The sequence below is a fragment of the Ambystoma mexicanum genome, chromosome 11 (assembly GCF_040938575.1).
Source record: "Ambystoma mexicanum isolate Mex_15411 chromosome 11, UKY_AmexF1_1, whole genome shotgun sequence".
NCBI classification, from domain to species: domain Eukaryota; kingdom Metazoa; phylum Chordata; class Amphibia; order Caudata; family Ambystomatidae; genus Ambystoma; species Ambystoma mexicanum.
The window spans coordinates 892,003,718-892,029,373 of NC_090934.1; the positions used below are offsets into that span (position 1 = coordinate 892,003,718).

The window sequence follows — 25,656 nt, forward strand, 5'->3', positions numbered from 1 at the left end:
AGGAGCTGTATCAAAAACCGGGTGCAACAACCACTATGGTGAAACACTTTATCGACAAAGGACATACCCACAATTCTTTTGAGTAGACAATCCTCAAGCATAATAAGGGTTTGTCTCAAGACCAGATGACCAACAGGCTATTGAAGTTAGAACAAAAACTGATTTTCTTAACCAAAAGTCATATTAAGGGTATGAATGAGAATGTGTTATGGCATAGTGCCATAATGGCATTTGATGCCTACATTTTTGGATCACTCTGGTTTTCCATTCAATGTTGAGGGGTGAGGAGTAGTGAATTCTGTGATTTGCATTGTATGAACAAATGTAATGGATGCAACATATCGACAACACATGTGTTATATGCTGTACTTTGGAACAATTACCATGTGATGAGATCATTAGTAAGTTGGTGACATTATGTTATGACATTGGGGGTCATTCCGAGTTGGCCAGTAAAGGTTTACGGGCACCGGTAAGGATGCCGGTGCCGGTTAACCTTTACCGCCTTATTCCAAGGTCCCTTAGCGGGTCACAGCAGGAACAGCTGGTCTGACCGTTAAGGGACCTTGGAGCTAATAACGGGCCCACATATTAGCGCTTTCCCCATTCCCATTGAGACTGAATGGGGACTTACCGGTTCCGCATAGGTCGGAATGTCCCGGTAAATCCCCATTCAGCCAGACCGGACACAGACCCGGGTTTGGAGGCAGCCATGGCGCTAATAGCGCCATGGCTGCCTCCAAACTCGTAATGGCCCCCATTGTGTTCATTGGTGATAGTATTGTATCTTCAGGAGGAGTTGATATTCATAACGAGCAAGACATGGATACCAAATCCTTTTAATTTGTGATTGGGTGATATAGAAACATACAAATTGGATTGACCAGATTGGTGTTTACTGTGAAGAAATAAATATGTCTGCTGAATTACAGGAGAATTCATAGGTACATGCCTCTGAAACCTCTAGTTGCCACATTGGGGAGAAAGAGGGTGGATTCGGCTGGTCTAGCCATGGTTTAGTTTTAGGGATTTAGTCTGATTGTGGTAGGAGACGCATGACGTCACTACAGCGGGTGTGATGATGCCATCGTGTTAGGCACGATGACGTGCTGAATATAAATGGCGGCCATTTTGTAAACACTGCAAGACACGCAGTTTTTACAACTGGTATCCCCTGAGTGTTGAATTCAGCATCACTGAGGTATGGATGGATGATATTCAATGTTTCATCTCCTTTGGTCAGCAATGTATTGGAGGCCCCTTTTGGGGATAAATCCTTGAAACCATTAATGAAGATATTTCTGGTCCCATAGACTTTTGAATAATGGCAAGACCATACCGTGCCTCCTATACTGCGAATGAGACCTTTAAAGAAGCACAAAGTCACCCCCAAGTAAGTTGGCATCTATGACTTTCTTGAGAGTAGTAGACTAATTTAGAGTCTTACGTGAAGCTACTAATCTTGTGGTTTGACGTTATTTGACATTTATGTCTCCAGTTACTGTAGATTATGTTCCGATATGAACTAAAAAAAAAAGAGATTGGTTCCTTCTCCACCGGAGCACCCAGATAATCCGATGTTAGAGCTATCCTATCGAGTTTTAAAAAAGATTGAAGGTCAGTATAGCACCCATTATTCAGTTTGGGATATATTAATCATTTTTTCTATGTCAGGAAGAGGAAGTACACTGACATTCCTATATAAAGGAAAACAGCGATAGCCACAATTAAAGGTTGCCCGGGAGCATTGGCATTAATCCCAAAGTTGCTGTCAAGGTATTTATTGAACAATATATCTTAGTCCTAAGGGATCAGGGACTGTATAGATCTAATTAAAAAATCGTTATCTTATATTACATGGTTGGGAGTTTGCCCTAGGATGTGTAGGTCTCTCTGTCCCTCATGAGTGATGACACTGAATGTTTACCTTCCTTTTGTATACTTAATGTGAATACCCACAAGGTAGGTATGGTTGTGTTTCCTGGATCTGGAGCAAGCCATTCTAAGATTAGTGCACTGTAACCCTGCCATGTTTTTATAATACCTATTGGGGTAGGAGAGAAAGTGCAAGACTGTGCTACTTATGAAGGCCCTAAAATTACTTAGTACAAGCACAGAAAGATGCACTTGAGGAGGAAGAGGTACTCTTCGTTGGTGGGTCATCGATAATTGGTCAGGTGACTGTTCAGAGACAAACAGGTTCAGCAGTGGCACACCTTGTAGCTGGGGAATATGAGATTGTTGTTCAAAAACATTTACCAAGCATTACTTGAAGCACAAGAAGCATCCCATGGATGCTTGGTGACCATTTATTCAGATTCTGCGTACGCGACCACCACCGTACATGCATGGTTATCCAGATGGAAAAGGAGGGGTTTTGTAGGTCAAATGGCATGCCTGTACAGCATGTGGCCCTGTTGGAAAGATTTATTTAGGCCTTGCCCCACCCAACCTTAGTATCAGTGGTTAAATGCACAGCCCACACTCAAAATACAGACATTTTTTCACTCAGCAATCATGCTGCAGATAAGCCTGCCAAAGAAGCTGCATATTTAGGGCACCCAGATGTTACTGCCTACCACGAGGTGGCCATACAATAGTTGGAGTTAGCACTCCAATACACTGCAGTACCACATACACAAATAATTGAATTACAAGGACAGGCACACCAGGAGCAAAAGGCACCTGGGCAAAAAGGGGGTGCTCACAGTCCGAGGTATTTTTTTCAGAGGCAAAACATTACAGGTCAAGTAGTAATGCCATGAGAGTTGCTAATGGTTGCTTTTGAGCAGCTGCACTACCCAGTCCATGTTTCGAAACAACACATTGGTGTGGATATCCAGGACTGGTTTGTCCCGAACGTGCAGCAATTTGTCAATACATTTTTAACACATTGCACATAGTGTCATATTTACAGCACTGGACAGACTCTCAGGATGCTGCGCAGAACATTGCCCCATCCCACTGGGCCTTTCTGGGAATGGGGTTGTAAGACCCAAATTATGAAAAAAAGCAGACTTTCAGGCCCCCGTCTACCTTGACCACACCCCCACCAGACTCAGAGAACTATGTTGATTACTGGGTTGATTTATCAGGAGATGGAGGGTGTTGCATTATGATCGATACCCCAGAAGAATATACCCATGGAGGGGGGAGTTAACATCATGTGTATGGCTTGGATAACAAAAGTTGATAATTAAAGGAAGGAGGCAGAAGGGTTAGTTAACAGAGTATTAACCATGCATCCCCCCAAGTGATCCAGATAATGGGTCCTTGACCCATGTGATAGGGGCCCTTCACAATTTGAGGATCGCCATGGAAAAAGAGGCTAGAGGGAATGATGATGACTGGTGCGATTCATTGTTTTCATTGTCCCTGTTGTGGTTAGAAATAGCTGTAAAGTTGTTTTTTTTCTGCTTGTGCTTTTTTGTTCATGTCAGATGATCCTGAGCTGTATGAAGACCCTGCCAAAGAGTACAATGATGGTGGTGTCAATAACAGTGGGTATAGCTCCTCCTATCACAACACAGGTACACCATGACTGATGGATGGGATGGGGTTATAAAACCAAGGATGATGAAAATAGAGCAGGCTCTCGGGCCTCCGTACACCCTGACCACACCCCCACCAGAGAACTATGAAGAACACTGTGTTGATTTAGCAGGAGATGGAGGGTGTTGCTTTACGATGGGTGCTCTGGAAGAATATATCTGAAGAATGGGTAGTATATGTCATGTGTGTAGGGCTTGGATACCCACAGATGATGAGTATAGGAGGAAGGAGACAGAAGGGTTAGTTAATGGAATATTAACTAAAGAGGGGAATGTTGGGATGCTCGTATAGCGTACCAGCCCCCCAAAAAGGTTCAGGCTGAGAAAAACCTATTAGCATGCATCATTTTGTGAGCAGAACGTGTTCAGCAAAGATTAATGTATTGTTTCTAGGTAGGTTTGACACATATTAGCTACCCACATATAACATAGACGGAGCAACAAATGCGCTAATGTTGCGGTTGCTTAGGTTATAGATAAGGCAGTGCAGTATAGGCCCTGTGTTTAGAAGAAATACACAAAGTTATGTTTGCAGTTAGATGTTAGATGATAGCTGAAATAGGTGGAAGATGGATTCAGAAAGGCACCACAACCGAGCAGACTGACGGGGCTGCTCAGGAAGGTCTTTTCTCATAATTTTCTCTGGGAAACTGAGTTCGAACGATGGCCTAGAGAAAGAAGGCAGATAATCAGTAAGTCCTGCCTGTGGCTGCGAGGAACATAGGCGTGCGGGAGCAGATGGGCCTGTGGGGCAGTGCTCAAAGCCTTATGAAGCCTACAGCATTTCCCCTTATAAAATACATAAAATACATACCCTCTGGGGTATGTAGACATACTACTTATTTTATATATTTATTGTGAAATGTTGTCGTATATAGAGTGTAGACTGATCCTATTTGTTCATGTACCTGAGGAACCTTAATCATCAGCCACTTCAATGGAAAGCATAGCCCAAGAAGAAGACCCCCTGCTACAAGGAATGAAACATAATTACAATTATAATTATATTTGGTTATTTTTAACGTGCTTAATAGCGAAGAGATTTGAACCTGTGTTGTGCTGTGTCATCTTGCTTCCAAGACAAGCTTGTTGCCACTGAGCTATACTACCCTTGGCATCCCCGTTCAATGAATGATAATTATGAGAGGGGAAGTAGTTCAACTTTTCAAGATATATACATATGGCTAGAATAATGAAGGAAATGTATGTATTACATGTCTAAGAGTTTGATTTATGTTTAGGATGAATGTATACAAATGCACTGTTGTGTTCTGGTTCTAATCATTTCCACTGTTTCTAACAGAGTGAGATCAAAACATATTTTGTAATGCAACAGGAAGCATGTGTTTTTGATGTGTTTAAAGCATCTTTAGTGCTTTTCCACCAGGCCCGGATCAATTTTGTGTGCCCAATGCTGACTAACTGTGCCTTCCAACGTCTTCTCTCTCTTGCCAAGTGGTGACTTCTTAAGGGCTTCATTGCTTTTCTTCCCTTGCAGTGTTCTTTCACCAGTTTCAGAGGGGTGTCCCTGGTCACAAGACCGGCTCCTCTGCCCCAGTTTCTTTAGACGGATGGTCACTAGCTTTGTACGCCTTTAGAATTCCCACCAAATAGTCACAAAGTAAAAGCTTGTTTGTTTATTCAGACTTTACGTTGCTATTCCACCAGGCTCAGAGGATTGTCCCTGGTCACGTGACCAGCTCCTCCACCTCTAGCTTTTCACAATAAATGGTGACCAGCTCTATCCTCCACTTTAGCTTGTCCAAGCAATTAATGATTCTTAAAGGATTGCCTTTTTATTTCCCCTGTAGTCCTCTTCCACCAGGCTTAGAGAAATGTCCCTGGTCACGTGACAACCTCCTCCACTTCTAGCTTTTTGCGCCAAACTGCGATCAGCTCAGACCTCCTCCAGCTATTACTGGGAAATGGTGACTGCTTATGGACTTTTTCTCCTTGCAGTGCTGTTCCACTAGCCTCAGAAAAGTGTCCCATACCATGTGACCAGTTCCTCTGCCTCTAGCTTTTCACACCAAATAGTGACTAGTTTCACCTTCCTTCAGCTTTTCCACTGATTATTAAATACGTAATGGCTTGTTTTCTCCTTCCCATGCAGTTCTCTTCCACTAGGATCAGTCTATTTTCCCTTTACCATATCCTCTGCCTCTTGCCCACCAACCAATAAGGTGCCACTTCCTTCTCTTTATATCCCACCTTTCCATGGCATCCTCATCACTGGTATCATCAGCTAAAATAAGGACAAGGCATTGCCTGTTTGCATCTGTTATGGCCTCTACATGGCCAGAGGCCGGAACCCCTGCCTGTCTATGCCAGATTGACATTAAAATGTGTTTCCTACAGCCACATGCCATACGCACACGTATGAGGACATGGGCTCACAAATGCATATTGCAGAAACGTGCCATGAATCTGCTCAATCTCACCCACATCCCCCGTTATCATGTCATCTAAAACCACCTCACTCTTCTCACAACCAAATGCTAATTATTGCACACTAACCCATTTGCCATACGTTTATCATCGCTAACCTCATCAACACACACAAACACAAATCCATTTGTGTCACCAAATCTAGGCTCTCCCCCGTGTTGTAACTGAGAAACCCTGACCAGTTGCTGACTTTATTAAGTACAACTACCACCACTTGCCAGAGTTAGGGCTCTCCCACAGAGTACAGACACCCCCTAAAGTTCATGTGCACTCCCACAGAATGCTTATATGCCCCATAAACACAGAGTGCTGCCACTAACTAAAGGCATGGGCTACCCATGAACATTAAGACAGAGTGCTTCCTCTCTCACGTGTGGGGAGACTCCAGATAAGAACAGTCACTATTCCATTACTGCCTGACCCTATACCTCCTGCACAGCTTCCTATGGGAGGGATGGATTGTGCCACAGAAATCGCCTCTCTATGGCAGCTTCAAGTGTTGTTTAGTCAAGCTCCCCACAGCTGAAAGGCAAAAGGCAATGCAACCATGAGGTACATGCATACCTCATCACCCATTCCTGTGTATTACTTACAAATGCTGGCACTGCTAGTGGCGTGATGCCCCCAACCATTTGTTGGGTTGAAGCTGACAACAGAAGCATGATGATGCTCACAGTCACCAGTGCTATTGGCACTATATGGGAAGACTGGCTGGGTGAAGGTGTTCCCTGACACTTGGCAGGCCGTATGGAACAATGATGTCATGCTGCACCCTAGTTTTGGGAGGTACTTTGACCTGCATCATCACCACCTGTGTAGAGGGCTGTGGTGGCAACAGGGTCACTGGTGGGTCAGTGGTGGAGGTTGCACCCAGTAAATCTCCTAGTGCCACCAGTAAATAGGTTTGTGGAAGACCATCATCCCCAGGGCACTGCCTCACCCTCTCTGCCCCTGATTGTTTTGCCGCAGCCTTTTTTATCATGCAGAATATCTCACACACATCAGCCTTCACAGTCTTCCCCTTCGAGAAGTCACAATAGGGCCACACTCAAGAGCATGGGCAATGTATGGCTCTAGTTCTTTACATTCTTGGACTCCTGTGTCTGATTTGACCCCCAAATCACAGGTTCAGAGTGAGTCTCCACCTCCACCATCTCTACATTTCCTTCCTCAATCTACTCTCGCTCAGGTAGGTTCAAAGCCTCATGCATCAATGAGGCAGGCTGGTCCTTTTTCTGGGCTCTGCCCTAAGTAACACCCCTTATCTGCACGCTAGTCTTGGTTATTAAAGGCAACATCCTTTTCTGTAATGGCCCCCATCCGACCTGGAACTATTGCACTGTGTTTCCTGGTGCTTGTAGCAACAGCCCCAGCTTGCAACACAAACAGAACGTGTGTGCCCTCTTATAGGACCACCTATATGCCCTCCTACTCTACCACAGAAATTTCCGCATTGGGGGCCTCCAACAGAGGGCCTGCCTCCACTGTCAGTGTGTGTAAGGGGATGTCCTTAGACGGTCCAGTGTTTTCTTCCATTCCTCCTAATCCTGAGACCACGCTCAATGCCTCAGTCTTCACTGCTGACTCAGAAGCCTGTGGATGCTGTTTGGTATGTTACTATGAACCAGGGCCAATAAACAGCATGAGGTCCCACCATTCTAATCAATCATCTGGAAACCTGTCTTCATCTGCAAGAAGAACTACCGCTCCCCTTCTCAACCCTTTCCAGTGCCACATGCACATATTTCACCTCTTCAGACTTAGAGAAAAGGATATTTCAATCCAGCACAAGAGCACCAAAGAGCCAAAATGATACAGAGAAGCACAACCAGGAAACAAGACACAACACAAACACCAAATTACTGTACAGATGGAAAACAACAATAAACATACCAAGAAACTATTGGAAAGGGTAAACGACTTTATTTGGCTTTTTTGGTATTTTTTGGGAAGCCGATGGAGACAGGAATGTTTTTATTTGGTTTTTAATTTTTTTTCTGGGGGAACAAAAGGGAAAAGGGACAGGAGCAAAGGGCAGATTCATTTTGCACTATTTCTACCAGGAGAAAACAAAGACATCACTGGATAAAGACTAAGCAAAGAAAGGAGCACACATATAGACAATAACAACTGAACTATGGCAAACACAAACACCAACACTCCAAAACTGCTTGCAAATCTCTTCAGAACCCTCCAAACACCCTCCACTAGTGGCCCTGCCCTGAATGACACATCTTTCAAAGTATAGCAAAACACACAAATGGACAGGAAGCAGGTTAAGTCTTCTAGAGAGCCTCAACCCTTCTTTAGGAGTTTCGAAAGATATGTCTGGCTAAGGAAAGCTGACCAATAAGCCTGAGACTCTAGATCTAAGTCTCTGTCTGGAGCATAAATCAACACAAGAGGCCTGCAAAGCCCCACCATGGTTTTGACATGGGATTTGCCTGTGGCAAAAAATCATAATACATTCACTAGATAGGACTACATGATTTGATGGACCGAAGGATTACCCATATGAAGTTCATCCAGGCGGAGATAGAAAGGATACTGCAGGAAGAAACTTTGCCTGCATTGAGGACCCTTTCACAAGGAGACTTAAGAAACCAGAGTGGAGGCAGTTCACCAGTATTTAAATCAGCATAATATCTGGGATGAACAGGAGAAAAATCTGTGTTCTCTTTGTAGACATCCATTACACATTTAAGCCCAAGGGAATTACCTTTTCATTAGTTTTTCTCAGCATTTCTTCTGAATCATTGGAGACAGTTTTGAGAAATCATGCCACTTTCAAAACTCTGATCAAAAGAACACATTTCTCATGTGCCTGACAGCATTTTTGGCTCTGAGCCTAGCATGCCTGCTAAAGCTGTCCTTGCCAATTGGGCCCCTTTTAGATGACTATAAGCCATATAGACATGACAAGACATAAGCTTCCTGTTATTCTACTTTGAGATCCCTGTTGAGCAGTCCCTGCTTGTTCATACATGCTGTACTGCCCAAATCCAGTTGAGTCACCTAGCCAACTTGAAACTGTGGCTGGACCCATCAAAGAGTGGTACAAAGACTGAATCAATGCTGTTGAGCACATGAACGTGACTAAGGTAGTGATCTCCTAGGTGCCATTTCCATCCCTCCTAGGGCTATGACCTCCTTGGTCATTCCAGCACCTTGGGCCATGGTGATTTCATAGGTCCAATTTTCTGATTGTCTTAGATTGGAGGCTAAATAGTGATTGCACTCTATTACTTGAACAACTGTAGGTATAAGGCTGGTACTCAAGTCATTTCAAGTAATCATTTTGTGTTGTTTCCTTTTTAACATTTGTGACTCTATTTTTTCTCCTCAAGTATAATGTTTTTGCAGCCTTCATATCTTTCTTCATTTGCATATATAGCCTTCATTATATGTGTTTTTAGTTTCGGCTATTAGGTGGTGCTGAAAGCGGTACTGTTAGGTAGAAACTGTTGTCTTTAAAATAAGAGCTTTAACACAAGAGCTTCAAATGTGGGCTTTGGATGAGGGTCTGTGATTCTTTTAAATGAAAATGACATTTGAGGAGGGATACACAGTATATTTGGTGTTGTTTGGTTATTGAATCCCTCCCATTCCCTGCCCTTAGCCATGCTAATCCCTACGGTTAATCCCACCCATTCCTGCCCATCTCGGAACTCTTCGAGCTCTGAGCTCTCCATGGAGGCAGCCATCTTGGATGACTGTCTCTAAGGAAGCTCTCTAGAAACAAGCCAAAACTAGCAGCCATGTTTGAATGGGAAAGATACCATGCATCTTCCAAATAAAATGATACATTGAATGAAGTGAGTATATATATTTTTTTTAAATAGCTAAAGTAATTTGCATTTTAGGAGCTTGGTTAGGACTTGAGACCTGCCCACATTTCCATGGTGAATTTCATAAAATAATATATTGTCTGTTGCATAGTTCTTTTAAAGTGCTTGATCTGGATGTATAGCTTGCATACTTTGGCTTAACCTGCTTTGTATCATCTGACAGACCGACACACTCTTCAAGAGAATAACACACCCTCTTTTCCCTGTCACAAACATTGTGTGCGACACACTTCTCACAGCTCTTATATCACATATACACATATGTGTGCGTGCACACACACACACACACACACAAGCACACTCACTTACCTTCTCTCTACACCAACGTTTTTCCTTTTCCAGGGTGCTCTGAGGATGGACCTGTCAGTGTCAGACCCTGCGTACACTCGTGTTCGGCATGGGGGCAGTGTTTGGCCTGACTTTGGCCTTCTGCTGCGGCCTTCTGTATACAGTACTTGTTGCCAGCGATCAATAGCTCATGGGCAGAGGACTGCATACCGATAGTGTTCCCTAATTGCAGGCGGTTGGTGTCAAAGTTGTTCTTCATGGCTCCCCAATCGTTGTCACATTTCTGGGCAGTAAGTGCTTTTGCTGGCACCTCCTGCTATGAAACATCTTTCTTTGTTGGATCACGATGGTTACACACTTATATTTGCTAACATGCTTTTTTGCAAGCGACTATAACTACTGTGTAGCTCCTGCTGATTTAGTTTATTTACTCTGAGTCATGCTACTTCTCACTGAATATGTAATCAAGTATCTCATAAGTGAAAGCATTTAGCTGATGTCTAGTATACGGTTGCTTTTTACAAAGAAGGGATCGCCAAACGTCAACATTTTGATTTGTCTAGTTGCAGACACGCTCTGAAATGTTGACCCGTGATGTAAACTTCGGCAGAACAATACTGTTATATAGATCATTGGATTGAGTGAACACTGCAAACCAAGCATTTTAAAATAAGAATGGGCTACCTTGATTTGGCGATCAGTCAAACCAAAGATGTCAGGCGTGACAGCAGGAATTAAGGAATATGTTTCAGACAAAAAAACAATTAAGCACATTTCCTACACATGCACGTGAAGGGTAAAATGAAATGGGGAAATATTCTTAAAAACACAAATTCACAATCTGCTTCACTGTGCTTTGGACATATAAACAGCTTCGTCTCATCAATGTGTTGTGTTTATCAGAGGTAGTTGAACATTCACATAACTGTTTTCGCTCATCTGAACACATTTACGAACATCTTACCAGATCTGGCAGTTCTCACAGGATGGAACCTTCTCTCCTGGCTTGTAATAGACTCCATCCTCATCGTAGCAGCCACACTGAGCCACACACTTCATGCTAGTCTCCTCTAGAAAAGGTCGGTCCGGTGGGCAGTTAGGGTAGCATCCTAGAATAAAGTGGGATGGAAAAGAATGACGGCATGCCCAAGGTAAACATAGACTCTAAACACGGCTGAGATTAGGCTTTGGGAGGCTTGAGTAACTAGAGAAATTCCTGTGTTACATATTCCTAAACTGAGCAATGTCTTTATATCAGTGCAAATAACACTGGTGGTTTTAGCATCATTGTAAAAGTATTGAGGTTAGAATAACTTTTTTTCAAAACAGAGGAACGTTCAACTCTCAATTATTTTTTTATTTTTCAATCCTAACCTAACAAAGCCCTGAGCACAGCCCAAAAAGTGATATATCTGTATGATAGGCTCTAAATCATTAGCAGGAGCTATAATGAATACAAGAACACTATTAGCATGTAATGAAAAGATACCAGGGGACCCCGCAATGGAAGTCCCTGTCTGAATGTTAAAATCCAATCAAATCTTACAACAACTCAATTACTAAAGCAAGCAAGAATTATTATAGAGGGCAACCATGTCTGGTGCCCTTACCATGCTCCATGGACAAAGTCAGTGAACCATTCATGCAGACTCTGGCAGTGGGCCAAGTGTACAACTGAAAGAAACCCTCAATGAAGGGCAAACTCCAGACTGCTCCATCACCAGGAAACTAAATATTACAGCAGATGGAGTGGAATGCCTTCTCCTCATCTAATTTTGCAGCACGCCGATCAACTCTTGGTTAAGCCTGATCAAGCATACGGGACATACGTCATATGTTTAATACTGTGGACCATTCAGGCATAACTCCAGATTTGTCTGGCTGAACAAAAGAAGAAATTGATGGTAATATATGTGAAGTCATGGCTTTTACAAAGATTTTAACATCAACATTAATAAGAAAAAACAGACACTATGACCCACAATCCTTTGATGATTTATTAGGTTTTAAATGTAGGGTAAACGCCACTTCTTTGAGAGTAGACGGGAGTGACCCTCATGTGATAACTTACTCCCGCAGTTTTAAAAGGTATAGGGCCAACAAAGCATGATGTTTTTCATAAAATTCACATGCGTTGCCATCTAATCCAGGGACTTTTTCGTTATGAAGATCTCCCATTGAATGCAGAGGGTCTTCAATTTTAAGTGGTGAATCTAGTTTGGCAGCAGCCTCAGGAGACAATGGGCCTCAGTACAAGTGTGGCGATCTGGAAATAAGGGTACCGGTCGCACCGTACAGGCACCCTTTCCAAACTGCCACACTACAAATCTGCAGGCGAGGACCGTTGTGCCCGACAGGTCTGACATGCCGGGCGTAACGGCACCCGCCCACAGATTTTTCACGGAAGCACCGGCACCATTAGCATTGGTTCTGGTGCTTCCGTGTCCCCATTCCCATGGAGTCTTAAGGGACTCCATGGGAATGAGGATTTACACACCGCTGCCTGATATCTGGGGGCGGTGGGACTGGAATGTCCCGGTGGCACCAGGATCTCAGGTAGCGGAAACGGTGATACGAGTCCGGCGGCAACCCGCCACTAGCACTGGCGTGTTTCCGGTCGACTTATATAGAAGCCCAATATAGGTATTGTGAAGGCATCAAGACAGGCTAGAATACAGATTTAGTATGGTATTGTGTGTATAGGGATGAATACCATTAAACAAATATGTCTTACAAGGCCTAGTGCAGGTCCTGTTTCGGATATTGGATATGTTGCCCCACCACTCTTCTGATGTAACAGCTGAGCCAATGGATTTCTGAGCCTGTCAGCTTCTCCATAGCGCCTGGACATGGCAGGAACTGCAAAACATTTTGTCTCTGCACTGTAGGAAATGTATCGAGAGCAAAATCTCTCACATGTGCTTGCTCCAAATCATAATCATCTGGAAGAGTATATGCGTAGGGCAGGAAGTGTTGATTTATCGGTAGCCTGGTCAGGATTTCTACATTTTTTTAAACACTTTGAAAGTGATACTGTTGGCAAGACACAAAAGATATTAGATTGCCAACCTCTTTTGCTGTGCCAATAACGCAACTGTGCGTGAACTGTAGTCTGCTTCACTTTATCCATGAGATAATGCTCAACTATTTCCTCTGCTGTCCTTCCTAGTGTGGGCATTTTTACTCTTTTCTGCATCTTGACTCAAACTGTGGCTTAGCCTTTCCAAATGGGGTAACGTGCTTTGGATTGAAGTTGCAGAGCTTCTGTAGAGGATAATGAAAACAGACAGGGACGTGTTCTGGGGTGCTGACTGGTGACCGATGGACACACTGAGGTGCTAGTGATCTCTGCTGGCTTTGTAATTAGGTGGCAGTTGCAGCGGTGGTGTTGGTGCCACTGTGACTGCCCTGTGTGGAGGTGGAAGAAGAAATCATTTCTCCAGTTGCCTTTTCTGGACTATATGCAAGTGAGAGCTTTTCCTCTTGTGTGTCACAAATTGCCCAGGATCCATGTCTTGTATAATCTGACATCACCTCCCAAAAAGGTGCACAACCAAGAGCTGTTCAACGTGTTTAAAAGTGTGGCGCACTTGAGCCAACTATGTGTTTATCATTGTATTTGCTTCCACGCTCTGGTGTGTGCCAAAGCTTCAAAGTGCTCTTCTTTCATTTCCAGGACTAGCACTTAGGTGTTGGCGTTATGCACACGAACCTAAGGATGACATCCCTGAGGGTAGTGTTAAATATGCTGAGAGCCGGTGTAACAGATTGAAAAGGTGCTAGAATCTGGATGAACCATTTCACAAGAGCATGCCTACTAGTGAAGGACATGAATGGTCCTGCTTCACTTTTGTGTTGTATCACATTCTCGTCGGTAGATTTGTGTTGTTCAAAACGACAGTCAAGCATATATACAGTGGTGAATTCAATCAGGTGGACATTTCCAGCATGAGTCCTAGCTGGGGGAGTCCTTTCACATTTTATAATTTTAAGCATTTTCACCAGCAGGAAGACGTAGGGAGTGGCGGCTTGTGGAGGAGATTTGTGCAGCAGATGATATATTTATTCAGGAGTGAAAGTGGTTCTGCAGTGTGAGTGTGCATGTTGGTGTGGTAATTGAGTAGATTAAATTAGTGCAAGGAGTGAATGTGAACTGGTTGTTACAGGGTGATAGAAGAACATTTAGATAGCTGGGAGAAATCAGAGCAGTCGGAGTGGGCGTAAGGGAGTAGTACTGGTGGGAGGAGGATAGCAGTAGTGGGAGGAAGACAGAAGTGGCAGTGGAAAGGCCAGGCTAGCATAGAGGCGATGAGCAGGAAAGTGGTGTAGTGAAGGAGAGCAGGTGAAAAAGTAACATCTGAGGGTGGAGGTGGGCATTAGGAGGGACAGAAGAGTGGTGAGTGGAGTAAGGTGAAAGGTGAGACAGTAAGAATAGAGAAGAGAGGTGGCAGTCGTGGCCATGAGTGAATCCACTAAATAAGTGTAAGGCACTTTCCAATTGCTTTTATAACACGAACATCTGGCTAGAATAGGAACATGTAGAAAATCCTTGAGGGATTTTACAGAGCCCTTGATTTAGGGAGACATCCGATTTTAAGCCTAGACAGTAGGGGATACTAACCTGGAGTAATGGAAGCCTGGGTTAGGGAGGAGATACCATCAGAGACGAGAGAGAGGGGGAGAAAGAGAGAGAGGGATGTCCCTAGGCTTCAAAACCATCCAAAAAAAGACCTTTGATCCGCCTTTGGTACTCAGAATGATTTGTGTGCCACCTCTGACACGTATCCAGAGCATGTCATCTATTCTTGTGCAAAGGTCCATAGAGGGTCATTAGCGGAGCTGGAGAAGCGTGTCTGCCCAATAACTTTCGGAGAAATTGGCATGTCTACAATAACAGCTGGACAGTTTTGTTTTTTCAGTGTGTTGCTCTTTCTGTTGTGACTGTCCCGCAACGCCTACGATTGTTCGGAGAATTACTGCACTAGTCAAAAGAGGAACCTTCTCTCCATGGGTGGTTGAAGTTGCAGAGCATCACCTACACACAATGTGTGAGGTTGTCTACAAAACCGGCAAAATTCAGACATTTAAGAAGTTTTTCACAGGCACCATTACATTTCAACAAATTGAGACTGGAAGTGCACCACTATTCCCCCTCTGCTAAAAGTTATAAATGGGAAAAATAAATTCTGCTAATCTACAGCCATCAAACCAAGACAGGTGTTGAAGAGAAATATTCCCCCGAAACACTATTTGCTGAAATTATTTCTCATAAACCACTTATTCCCACATCAGATGGCTGGTAGAAACAAGCTTGCCACTCACTGCAAGAGAACGAATAAGGAATTAATATTGTGTGGAACATTGAGCAGGTTAGAAGATGGCTCGAGTGTTTATGGCATGGCCCTATGTCATGTACATGAGTACAAGGGTGATTTTAAATGAGGGGTGTATGTAGGTGGCCTTCGGTAGTTGATACCAAACCCAGAGCCCTACCTACCTTATCTTGTGTAGAGTTTGTGGAACCTACCTATGAAAGGCTTTGAGCTCCCCCAAGAGTTCCTAATATACATCTGCAAGCTGCACAGCCATTGGTCTACAAAGAGAGGCCACTTATCCACCAGGACTACATTAATTGCAGAAGCTCTATACCAATCACTGAGTGACACTGAAAGAGACCTGGGTAGATACTACTTGTATTAGAGAAATGTTTGTATCAGGCAAAATACACATCACTGGAGCCTCTCGTCCTCCCATAGCACATCCATCAAAAGTTTAGAGTCAAAACTAGCTTGCAAAGAGAATACCTGCAGACAATAATTCTCCTGCCATGTCCCAAACGCCTGGAACTCTCTCCTGGTGGAGGCTCAGAACACCCCCACCATAGGCCAGCTCTGTAAAACACTAAAAACCATCAATACCTACTGCATGATTTAATCACCTGTTCTCCACCAATCTACCAACAGTACTGCGCTGTTGCCCTTAAACGTCATGCCAAACACTTGCTTCCACACCTTGTAAAGTGCTCCACCTGCCTCAAGGTAGGTCTGCACTAAAAATAATCAAATAAAATACTTTGTGGAAAAAAGTATGTGTGAACTTGTCTGACATTTGGATCCACTCTCCATTAACCAACTGGCAAATACAGGGGTTCCAAGAAGCGACCTGAGCAGATCTCTTTCCGGAGTGAAGGTTTATAGGTGCTTCCAAGATAGCAATTGGTCTCGGGCCCTTTATCTTCAGTAATAAGATATTTGCAAGTTATGTAACACCACTAGTGGGATTGCATTAGTGCTTGTACAATTGATTGCCAGTTGTACAAATTACTACCAGCAAAACAAATATGTTTAGGATTTTCCAGAAATATTACCGGTGCAAATATGTACTGCTACCGGTTAAGAAATCATATTGCCAGAAGTGACACAAATCGATTTATGGGACAGTGATATGGACCTGACACCTAAACTACTCATTTAACATACTTGAAGATATAGGGATCCGCAGTAATCTGTGAATCAGGTGGTCTTAACTAGGTCTGAATGCAGTTTCTCAAAAGTGATCCATGGGCTCCCATGAATCTACAAGTGAGAACCGGTAGGTTTGCGGGTTCCCGAACACTTTCCTTATGGCCTGAAATGCCCAACTCTCCTTTAAGAGTTAAACCTCTTTGTGAAGTTCACCAGACATTTAGGCAGGTTTGGGTTGTGTCTTGGGAAATAAACATCTATCCAAAATAACTTTTAATTCGGTAGTATGGGAAAGCAAGATTGTGGGAAGAGAGGGCTACGGAAATGGAGCCGCAAGCATCTGTGAATAGTATCCAGACAGAACAGCACAGTACACTGCAGTCATATTTCACAGTAAGTTAATGCACGTGCTGTAGACATCAATGCGTAATCTGTAGGTCTCAATTTTGAATCTGCGTGAAAAGAGCTGTGGCGTTCATCCTTCTGCAGTTTAAAAAATGAAACAGGTTAAAGTGGGCAAATGTTAGATTTCATGTCTGACCCTCAAAGACAGTCACAGGTTTGATAGGCCTGAGTGTGCTTCTCTTCCTTTCGAGATTGCAATATTGAGTATTATTGAGGTTTTTAATATCACACGAGCTAGACAGTCATGAATTACCAGTACATGAACTTTTATCCCGCTGTTTTCTTCCATGAGGTCTATTGAAGTGTATTATTTATTACAAGGAGGGGCCATGTCTGCGAGTTAATAACCTTGAAAGGTCAGCCAGACTGATGCAGTCAGTCATATGTTGAGCATGCATGATGCAACTTCACTAAAATGAATACCATTTAGTCGCTTGGAATTGCTATGTTATGAGTTCTGCAACTTGCGGAAACGCACATAACATATATTTTCTGTAAGAGACGTTTTAGTTTTTTTTGTGTCAGCTGAAAACAAAGTGAACATTTTGGTTTCTATGTTAAAGAAATTGCTTAGAATTTCTGTAGCACGAAACTTTTTGACCCGTTCCTTTAAATGCAAACTTAGTTTGCTTTACAAATGTGCTGCATGAAAGGGTCTGACTTCAACCCACTGGATACAGCAAGATTTAATCAGCATGAAATTGTTACGAATTTAGCCCCAATCTGTCAACCACATCTATTACAAATTCAGAAAACCCTGTGAATTCTTGAATAAAGTGAACGTTGGGTTGCTTTGGGTTTGGGAAAGTGTTCATCCATGCTTAGTTGAACTGACTTTGATTTTGACCATATTTAAGAGGAGCCCAGATCCCATCATATTACTAGCGGTAATCACAAGCGGTAAGCATTAAATCACCACGAGTGGTTATGGGTTTTCTCCTCTAGTTGGCAGTATTTTATTTGATACCAGTCTTTATGTAATGAGGTCCCAGACATCAAATACATGATTTGTATTAAAAAATATATATGCTGTTATTAGGTTGTTATGTTGTGTGCACAACACATCCCTCTTTTCCGAGCCCTATTTTTCCCATGGCAAAAGAAACACGTTGCTTTTAAGCAAAGTGAGCCCACAATTCAATGGTTTGATAAAGTGAGCAAAGAGGAAAATGTGTGTTTCTACAAAAAAAAACTGAAAACATGTTCAACACTATGGTAGACTTCAGAGCGCAGCAAGATTTCAAATAGTGACACAGTTCATGAGACAGCAAGATGCAATATCACAGCAAACTTCAGAGAACAGCAATATGGAACAACAAAGGCGTATCGCCATAAAAGGGTCTAATTCAGTTTTATATTTGCCTTCTAAGCCTGGAAGTTCATGGGCGCATGTCCCTTCTAGGTTCCTGCAGGTCTTCAGGCAGGGATGACCACATGGCTTATAGTGCCACTCACATCCTTCTTGATAGTTGTAGTAATCACAGAACAGAGCTGTCAGAATGAGAAATAGTGACATTAGTTTAATCCTGCATTCAATGCTGATAAAGGCATTCATACAAATGCATACAATGGTCCAGACTGTACACACATTCTTCACATATATTTTACTACATATTTTTTATTACTGGAATTTATAGCACATTCCATGGCTATTAACATGGTCTCCAAACACTCTGGTAGATCTGAAAGAGAGAGGTGGGCTACGTTCGCGGATAGAGAGGAACAATGCAAGACATATTTGCTGTTATGTTGATGCATGCCAACCAAAGGTTCTTCAGAGTTGTACGTCTGGGCCTGTTTCCGGGTGTTCTTTTTCAAGAGCATAGAGGCATGTGTGGCAAGAGGGGAGCATTGTGTGCCCATGGTGCTAGAACGTATTAGTGGGACTGTGATATGTCAGTTGATTTCAGATGCGGAGCCTTCCATTGTTTGATGTATTATGGGAATGTCATGCAATAGCCATCTGCAAGTGGCTTTGTTGATATGCATATATAATATTTGAGCATAGAGGTAAAGATGTTAGAGTAAAGAGATTACTGGAGGACCAGGTGGCAGTTAGCTGCCTTCATCCAGACTCTCATGGTGATGCTTCGGTAGGAGGCGGCTAGGGCGCTGGTATCTCTGATGTGAGGAGTGTGCAGCAAGTAGCCCTGGATGGGAGAGAATAGTTTTCAAGCAGAGTTCATAATAGGAATTATGGAGAGAGCAGGGTTCCCCATGGGTCCCTCTGAAGAATTCAGCATGCTGATCAAGGATCAACATCAAGGAACCAGTCACAGGATGTACCTTGTGCATCAGAGAGATAAAAGCATAGTCGGGCACTAATTGCATTGGACACCAGAGTGTGAATTCACTATGGTGCATCCAGAAGTATAATCTCAGAGGGCCAAAGTACTGTGGTAAATACAGGAACAAAATTATAATGTGACACTCGGGACACAGTGGGATTGCTCTGGTGTGGTCACATGCCATAGTGGCACCGATAGCATTTAACAACTCACGCATGCCCAAGCATTCATTTCTCTTACAGGGGTAGAACACTCAAATCAAATACTTACTACTCAAATACGCACCGGCGAAGTCCCGAGAAAGTCCCGCTTTGCCGCTGCTCTTTGCTATTTTCCTGTGAAGTATCGTTTGTTCGTGAAGAACTGTTACTGAAAACAACTACACTTCCCACAAGGCTCTGTTACCCCCTGTGTGGGCGTGCCTACTTAAGAGGGTGCGCGCGCGCACCGGCGAAGTCCCGAGAAAGTCCCGCTTTGCCGCTGCTCTTTGCTATTTTCCTGTGAAGTATCGTTTGTTCGTGAAGAACTGTTACTGAAAACAACTACACTTCCCACAAGGCTCTGTTACCCCCTGTGTGGGCGTGCCTACTTAAGAGGAAACGCGCGTGCACCGGCGAAGTCCCGAGAAAGTCTCGCTTTGCCGCTGCTCTTTGCTATTTTCCTGTGAAGTATCGTTTGTTCGTGAAGAACTGTTACTGAAAACAACTACACTTCCCACAAGGTGAAGCCTTCAGGATTAGCAGAGTATTGTCATTAAGTTGTTAACTTATTATATATACATATATTCACACTGTGTCTTTTATATTTAGGCTCTGTTACCCCCTGTGTGGGCGTGCCTACTTAAGAGGAAACGCGCGCGCACCGCGCGCGCACCGGCGAAGTCCCGAGAAAGTCCCGCTTTGCCGCTTCGCTGCGGCGTCGCGAGTAAAGCGAGGCCTGGGGGACTATTGCTAGCAATATTGATTGCCGACTACCTATAGAGAGAGAGTTTGCGCGTTCCCAAATTGGCGGAATTTTTCTTCTAAGACTCCGGCGGGTACGGGCATTCAATTGTTATTAAAATAAAACATCATGAAACGTAATTTATATACACTCTGCACAGGCATGCCTCCAATCCAAGGGCCGTCCCTAAACTTTACTGGTAAATCAACTGGGGCAGTGCCTTGTGTATCAACTCCTTGTACAGTCAATACAGAAGTGCCAAAGAACTCCAAAGTAAAAAAGCGTGCTGTGAATTCTGTCGCTAACGCCTTGAAACAAAATCCGAGTACTAAAGATATACGTTTTTTCTACCCTGACTGTGTTACGCAGAGTGTCTCCTTAAAAAACTCTAAGGACACAAAGATAGCCAATCACAACCAGGCGGGCTGTGGTACCTCTCTGCATGTCTCTCTATCTGACAGCACAGTATTAAGAGGAGAATCATTGGCGCTACTTACCGACCCTAAGTCCAGCCCTGCTTTAGCTACAACGCAGGGGGATGTAGTAGTGATTGACTTACCCTCTCCTGGCTCGGAATTCACAATGCAAGAGTCACTTGCTAATCTTTCCTTCTCCCCCAAGATGTACTCAAATGGAGGTTATACGAAATCTAATCTCACCTCCTCTTTTCTTTTTCCTACTCCTCGGCAGCGTTCACCTACGCAAAAGGTCCAAACACCATCAAACGTACCAAATGTAATCGAACTAACCTTAGGAGCAATGAATCTGACGTTACAAACCATTACTACTTTGTTCAATACATTGAATACGAAATTGGATGTACAAGGTGCCCAGTTACTAGCTGTTTTAGCCTGGCAGGCTAAGCAAGAAACATGGCGAGCTCCTCCACACTCGATAAGTAAAGAGCCTTATGTTCCGCCGAACAGTCCAATTGAATTGTGTATAATGCCAACCAAATTGGCTACTGTTGCCACTATGACATCAGTTATGGCTCCAATTACTATGTCAGCAAATGAATCGAAAAGTACTCCAGTAGTATTAAATGTACCTGCTCAATTGGAGAACCAACTGTCTCCAATTACCATAGACAACTCAGGCATACTGTGCTCCTTGCCGTATATAGGACAGGTGATTAGAGAGGTTGTTGCTGTCAACGGAAAGGAGATAGCGAGTTACTCTATCAGTATACCAACTCAAGAGCCCTATACAATATTTTGTAAAAAGATGACTCAATCTACTTTGAAACCCCACTCATCTGGGAAAACAACACAGCAAAAAAGGAAAAAACCTGAGATTGTCAAAAAAACTAAAAACGTTAAGAAAAACGAAGTAGAGGCGCCAACAAGTTCAAAACAATTCTTTAATATGCTGACTATTCCAAATAAACATAGTCAACAAACGGCCTGTGCTATCACGAAAAAGTACACACAACTAAGCCAAATTCGCAAAAGCAAATTGGGCTCTGCGACTAAAAGGCAAGCATCTGCAACGCCTTATGAGCCCTTAGATAATCTGATTAAAGCAGTCAATAGCCATGAACAAGAACAAGCTGGCCTGGAAATACATCATCCATTGGCAATGGCAGAACCTAGTGCGAATTTATCCTCTGCCAAAAGAACTGAACTGCTATGTATTAAGAAATCTAAATTAAATGTAACACGCTCTTCTCAACCCTCTTTAGTGAGTGAAGATGAACACGAACAAGAAATGTTAGTTAGTTGTCGTGCTGAAATCTGAAAGGAAGTTGATGCTTACATGAGCAGAATCACCGCAGCACCGATACTCAAAGCTCCCTCACTTGAATCACAGAAAACTGATAATTTTCAAACTCAATATTTATCATTGAAACCCTCAGTTTCATTCAAATGCGATAAAAATAAAGAAGCAATAGAGTCGCCTCCTCTTTTGGCTACTCACAATGCTGAAATTGTTACCATGCTAAAAACTTTGCGCCCTTCTGTAGTTAATCAAACTCCTACAGTTACGCAAAATACTTCTAAAAATCTTTCAGGTAAATCAATTTTGAAATCCAAAGTAGTAAAGGATAATAATATTGCACTAGTGCTGGGATGCCGCCCAGCTCCATATCCGCAATATGTGCTAAACCGACAAAGTATATTACAGGTGTTCTCAGATATCCCGCTATTGCAAGACATTGGCTCTGCAGACATAGCACAGGTTGAGTTTTTCAATGACAACTCAGTAAGTACGGCATGCCTATGGCTGACGTCAAGAGTTGTCAGAAATCTCATCTGGGAAGCAAAAAACCAACTTTTGTCACTGGGATTCATACTACTTTTGGGCCCAATAAATTCATCTAATGGTTCTCTTAGTGCTGAAACTTGGACTGATTCTGCTATAAGGGAACTTAATAAGGGCACTGTGTATACAGATAGCAATGTAATAACGGAGGCTCCCTCCAAATGCTGCTGTAATTGCGATTCCAGGAGTTAACTTGCGTACAAGGCGGAGAAGGAAAGATATATCTCATTGGTCTCATGGAACACTCGTGGTTTTAATCATTTGGTTAACAACACACAAAACATCTTAAATAATCACGATGTGATTCTTTTACAAGAGACATGGCTAACAACTGCTCCCTTATGGAACAACCATGAAATTCATTTCCTGCCAGCTCTTCAAGGAAAGAGAGGCCGTCTGATGGCTGGCCTTATTACAGCAACTAAATTAAGCTCTAACACCAGCATAATATTCTCTCATACTCCTAATTCTTTCACGCAATTGACTGTTATGTCAATTGACTCAACCTTGTACGCTATAGTAAATCTCTACTGGAACCACAAAAGCATTGATAATCGGAGGTTTTTGGGTGATGTTGCTTCCATGTTGGATTTTATCATGCTTGTTCCAGAAATACAGTATACAGTTGTTGCTGGTGACCTAAATCTCCATTGCCTCCCCTCGAAGAACATATTGGGGGATTTAAAATGTAAATTGTCGGAACAACTTATGCTTACGAGAGGATTTTGTAGGATAAATGGAAGCAAATTTGACAAAAGTGAGTCGATTCATACGTGGCAACAGGGCAGCGTAAAAGCCACAATTGATTACATTTATGTTGATGACAGACTTTTTTCACAAATTCATTCTTTTAACATTGTAACAAACTTAAATAGCGATCATCGATTGCTCACGTTACAGTGGGATTCAAAAGTGACGAAAATCAATCGTAGCACGATGGTGAATTTGGGTCAACTAACAGTCTCCAATCAGCTGAATCGTATTATCTGGACTGAAAACAAATTAAATAACCTCAATACTTCCCTGCAAGCTGCCTTCTGTTATTCACGGAATAACACACCTTTCATCCCAGTTCCCTATTATGATTTAATACACCATTTTGCAGATAATAGGGCACAGAAAAATTACACCCTCAGAAGATCACATGTGTTTGATCTGGAGACCAAAAGCAAGAAAACTGAATTTCGCCTTAAAAAAAGAGAAGTCATGAAACTTCCATTGAGTATTAGGCTAACAGTATTGACGCAAACTAAAACATCATACAGGAACTGGCGGAGGAACCATCGAAGTAAATTATTTCAACAAGATGGTGAATTGATGTTACAAAATATTCGTGATAGCAACACGGCCCAAATCTGGAAAGCTCTGACCAGCGCTGTTTCTCCGGTGCAAATAAAGTCACAAACGCAGAGTGTTCCAGAAGAAAGCTGGATTAGTTATTTTTCTAAAATCTATGCCAATCCGCCCGATTGCAAATCACCTGTAAGTTCCGCTCCTCATAAACGGTTTTATATTAACATTGATAAATCTGACATCTTATATTTTATCAATAAAATAAGTCAGTCTAGGGCGCCTGGTCCGGATGGACTATCAAACAAAATTTTTTTAAGAACATCCAGTAATATGGTCAACAATCCTATATCATATATATGAGCATATTAATGAATCCCAAGAGCTTCCGGCATCGTGGACTCATTCTTTGATTGTACCAATTCATAAAAAAGGTGATCGGTGTCTCCCACAGAACTATAGACCCATCGCCTTACTAGACGCTCCGGGCAAACTCTACAGCCGTATTATTTTGCAAGAATTGAATAAGTGGACCCTAAATGAGTTTAAAAGAGACCCATTTCAGACCGGTTTTGTAGCAGGGCTAGGCACCTCAGTAAATCTAATTACATTAAATATGTTAAAATCTAAATATGCAGAACTTAATCAACCTCTGTATATGGCATTTGTCGACTTTCGGGTAGCCTTTGATTCAGTCGATAGATCATTGTTATTCCTGAAATTACAAAGCTATGGCTGTCCTCCATCATTGCTAACTATAATCAAAAAATTGCACTCGAACACGACAATGCAAGTTAGATTATCGCTTGATGGGCTGTTGTCTGCGAATATTAACACAATGAGAGGTTTAAAACAGGGGTGCATCCTGGGGTCCACTCTCTTCAATCTCTTCATTTTAGATATTGGGACCTTCTTTGAAGAAGTACTGTCAGATTCTCCCAAATTAGGAGCTCAGAAAATTATATGGCTCTTGTATGCTGACGATCTTGTCCTTATTTCGCAAACTCCAAGAGGATTACAGAACCTTTTGAACAAATTGGACACTTATACTCATACTAATAATTTAACTATCAATGTGGATAAAACTCAGATAGTGATTTGTCAAAGAAAAAGGCCCACAAAAATGGTGAGAAATCAGTGGTTTTTGCGCGCAGTTCCATTACAAACTGTACCAAGTTATAAATACTTAGGATTACCTTTTTCTGGCTCTGCGTCAAATCAAATTTACGATGACTGCGTAAAAGCCAAAGTCACGACTTTAATCTCACAAGCCAAAATAATCCTATATAAGTATGGCAAATTCACTGTAGAGTATGTGGTAGCCTTTTTCAATCAAAAAGTTGTCCCGATCCTATCTTACGGAGCTGAAACTCTGTTACCTCTGTCCAGAATTTACTGGGATCGACTTGAAGGGAAGTTTTGGAAAACAGTTTTGTGCTTGCCAGTATGTACTCCTTTGTGTATGTTAAGGTACGAACTTGGCAGTATCTCCCTGTTTGGTCTAATTCTTTGGAAATTTTGCAATCTTTATCGAAAATGTCTTTTGGGTATACAAACTAACAATATGCTGGGTTCAATTGCAATGTACATCTGTGCATCTAATGATGTATTCCCTAAAAAGTGGGTAAGAGAAATCATCAATGCTCTAGCCAGTGCGAACGTTTCAATTGACTTGTTACTTAAGAATCCTGTTCTAGCAAAAAAAAGAATGTATTGGCATGAATGGAATGTAACCCAAGAACTATGTACAAAATATGTAGATTTTGATCGAAATTTGTTCCCTCACAAGAAGCTTAAACAAATGGCCTATTATCTTTTAAAGTCTCCATCACATCATGTTCGCTCTGAAATGTTAAGACTGCGTTTGAAT

General features: G+C 42.5%; 1 protein-coding gene across 1 annotated transcript in view; it reads right to left on the reverse strand.

Moving 5' to 3' along the window:
* The window catches only part of LOC138503895 (mucin-5B-like), a 365,999-nt gene that overhangs the window by 135,814 nt on the left and 204,529 nt on the right, over positions 1-25,656 (reverse strand). Inside the window, exons 8-9 of the mRNA XM_069623966.1 lie at positions 18,367-18,495; positions 11,100-11,244 (exon numbers count right to left, since the gene is read on the reverse strand). Of these exons, the coding sequence (XP_069480067.1) occupies positions 11,100-11,244; positions 18,367-18,495 (274 nt within the window). The remainder of the gene's footprint in view (positions 1-11,099; positions 11,245-18,366; positions 18,496-25,656) is intronic.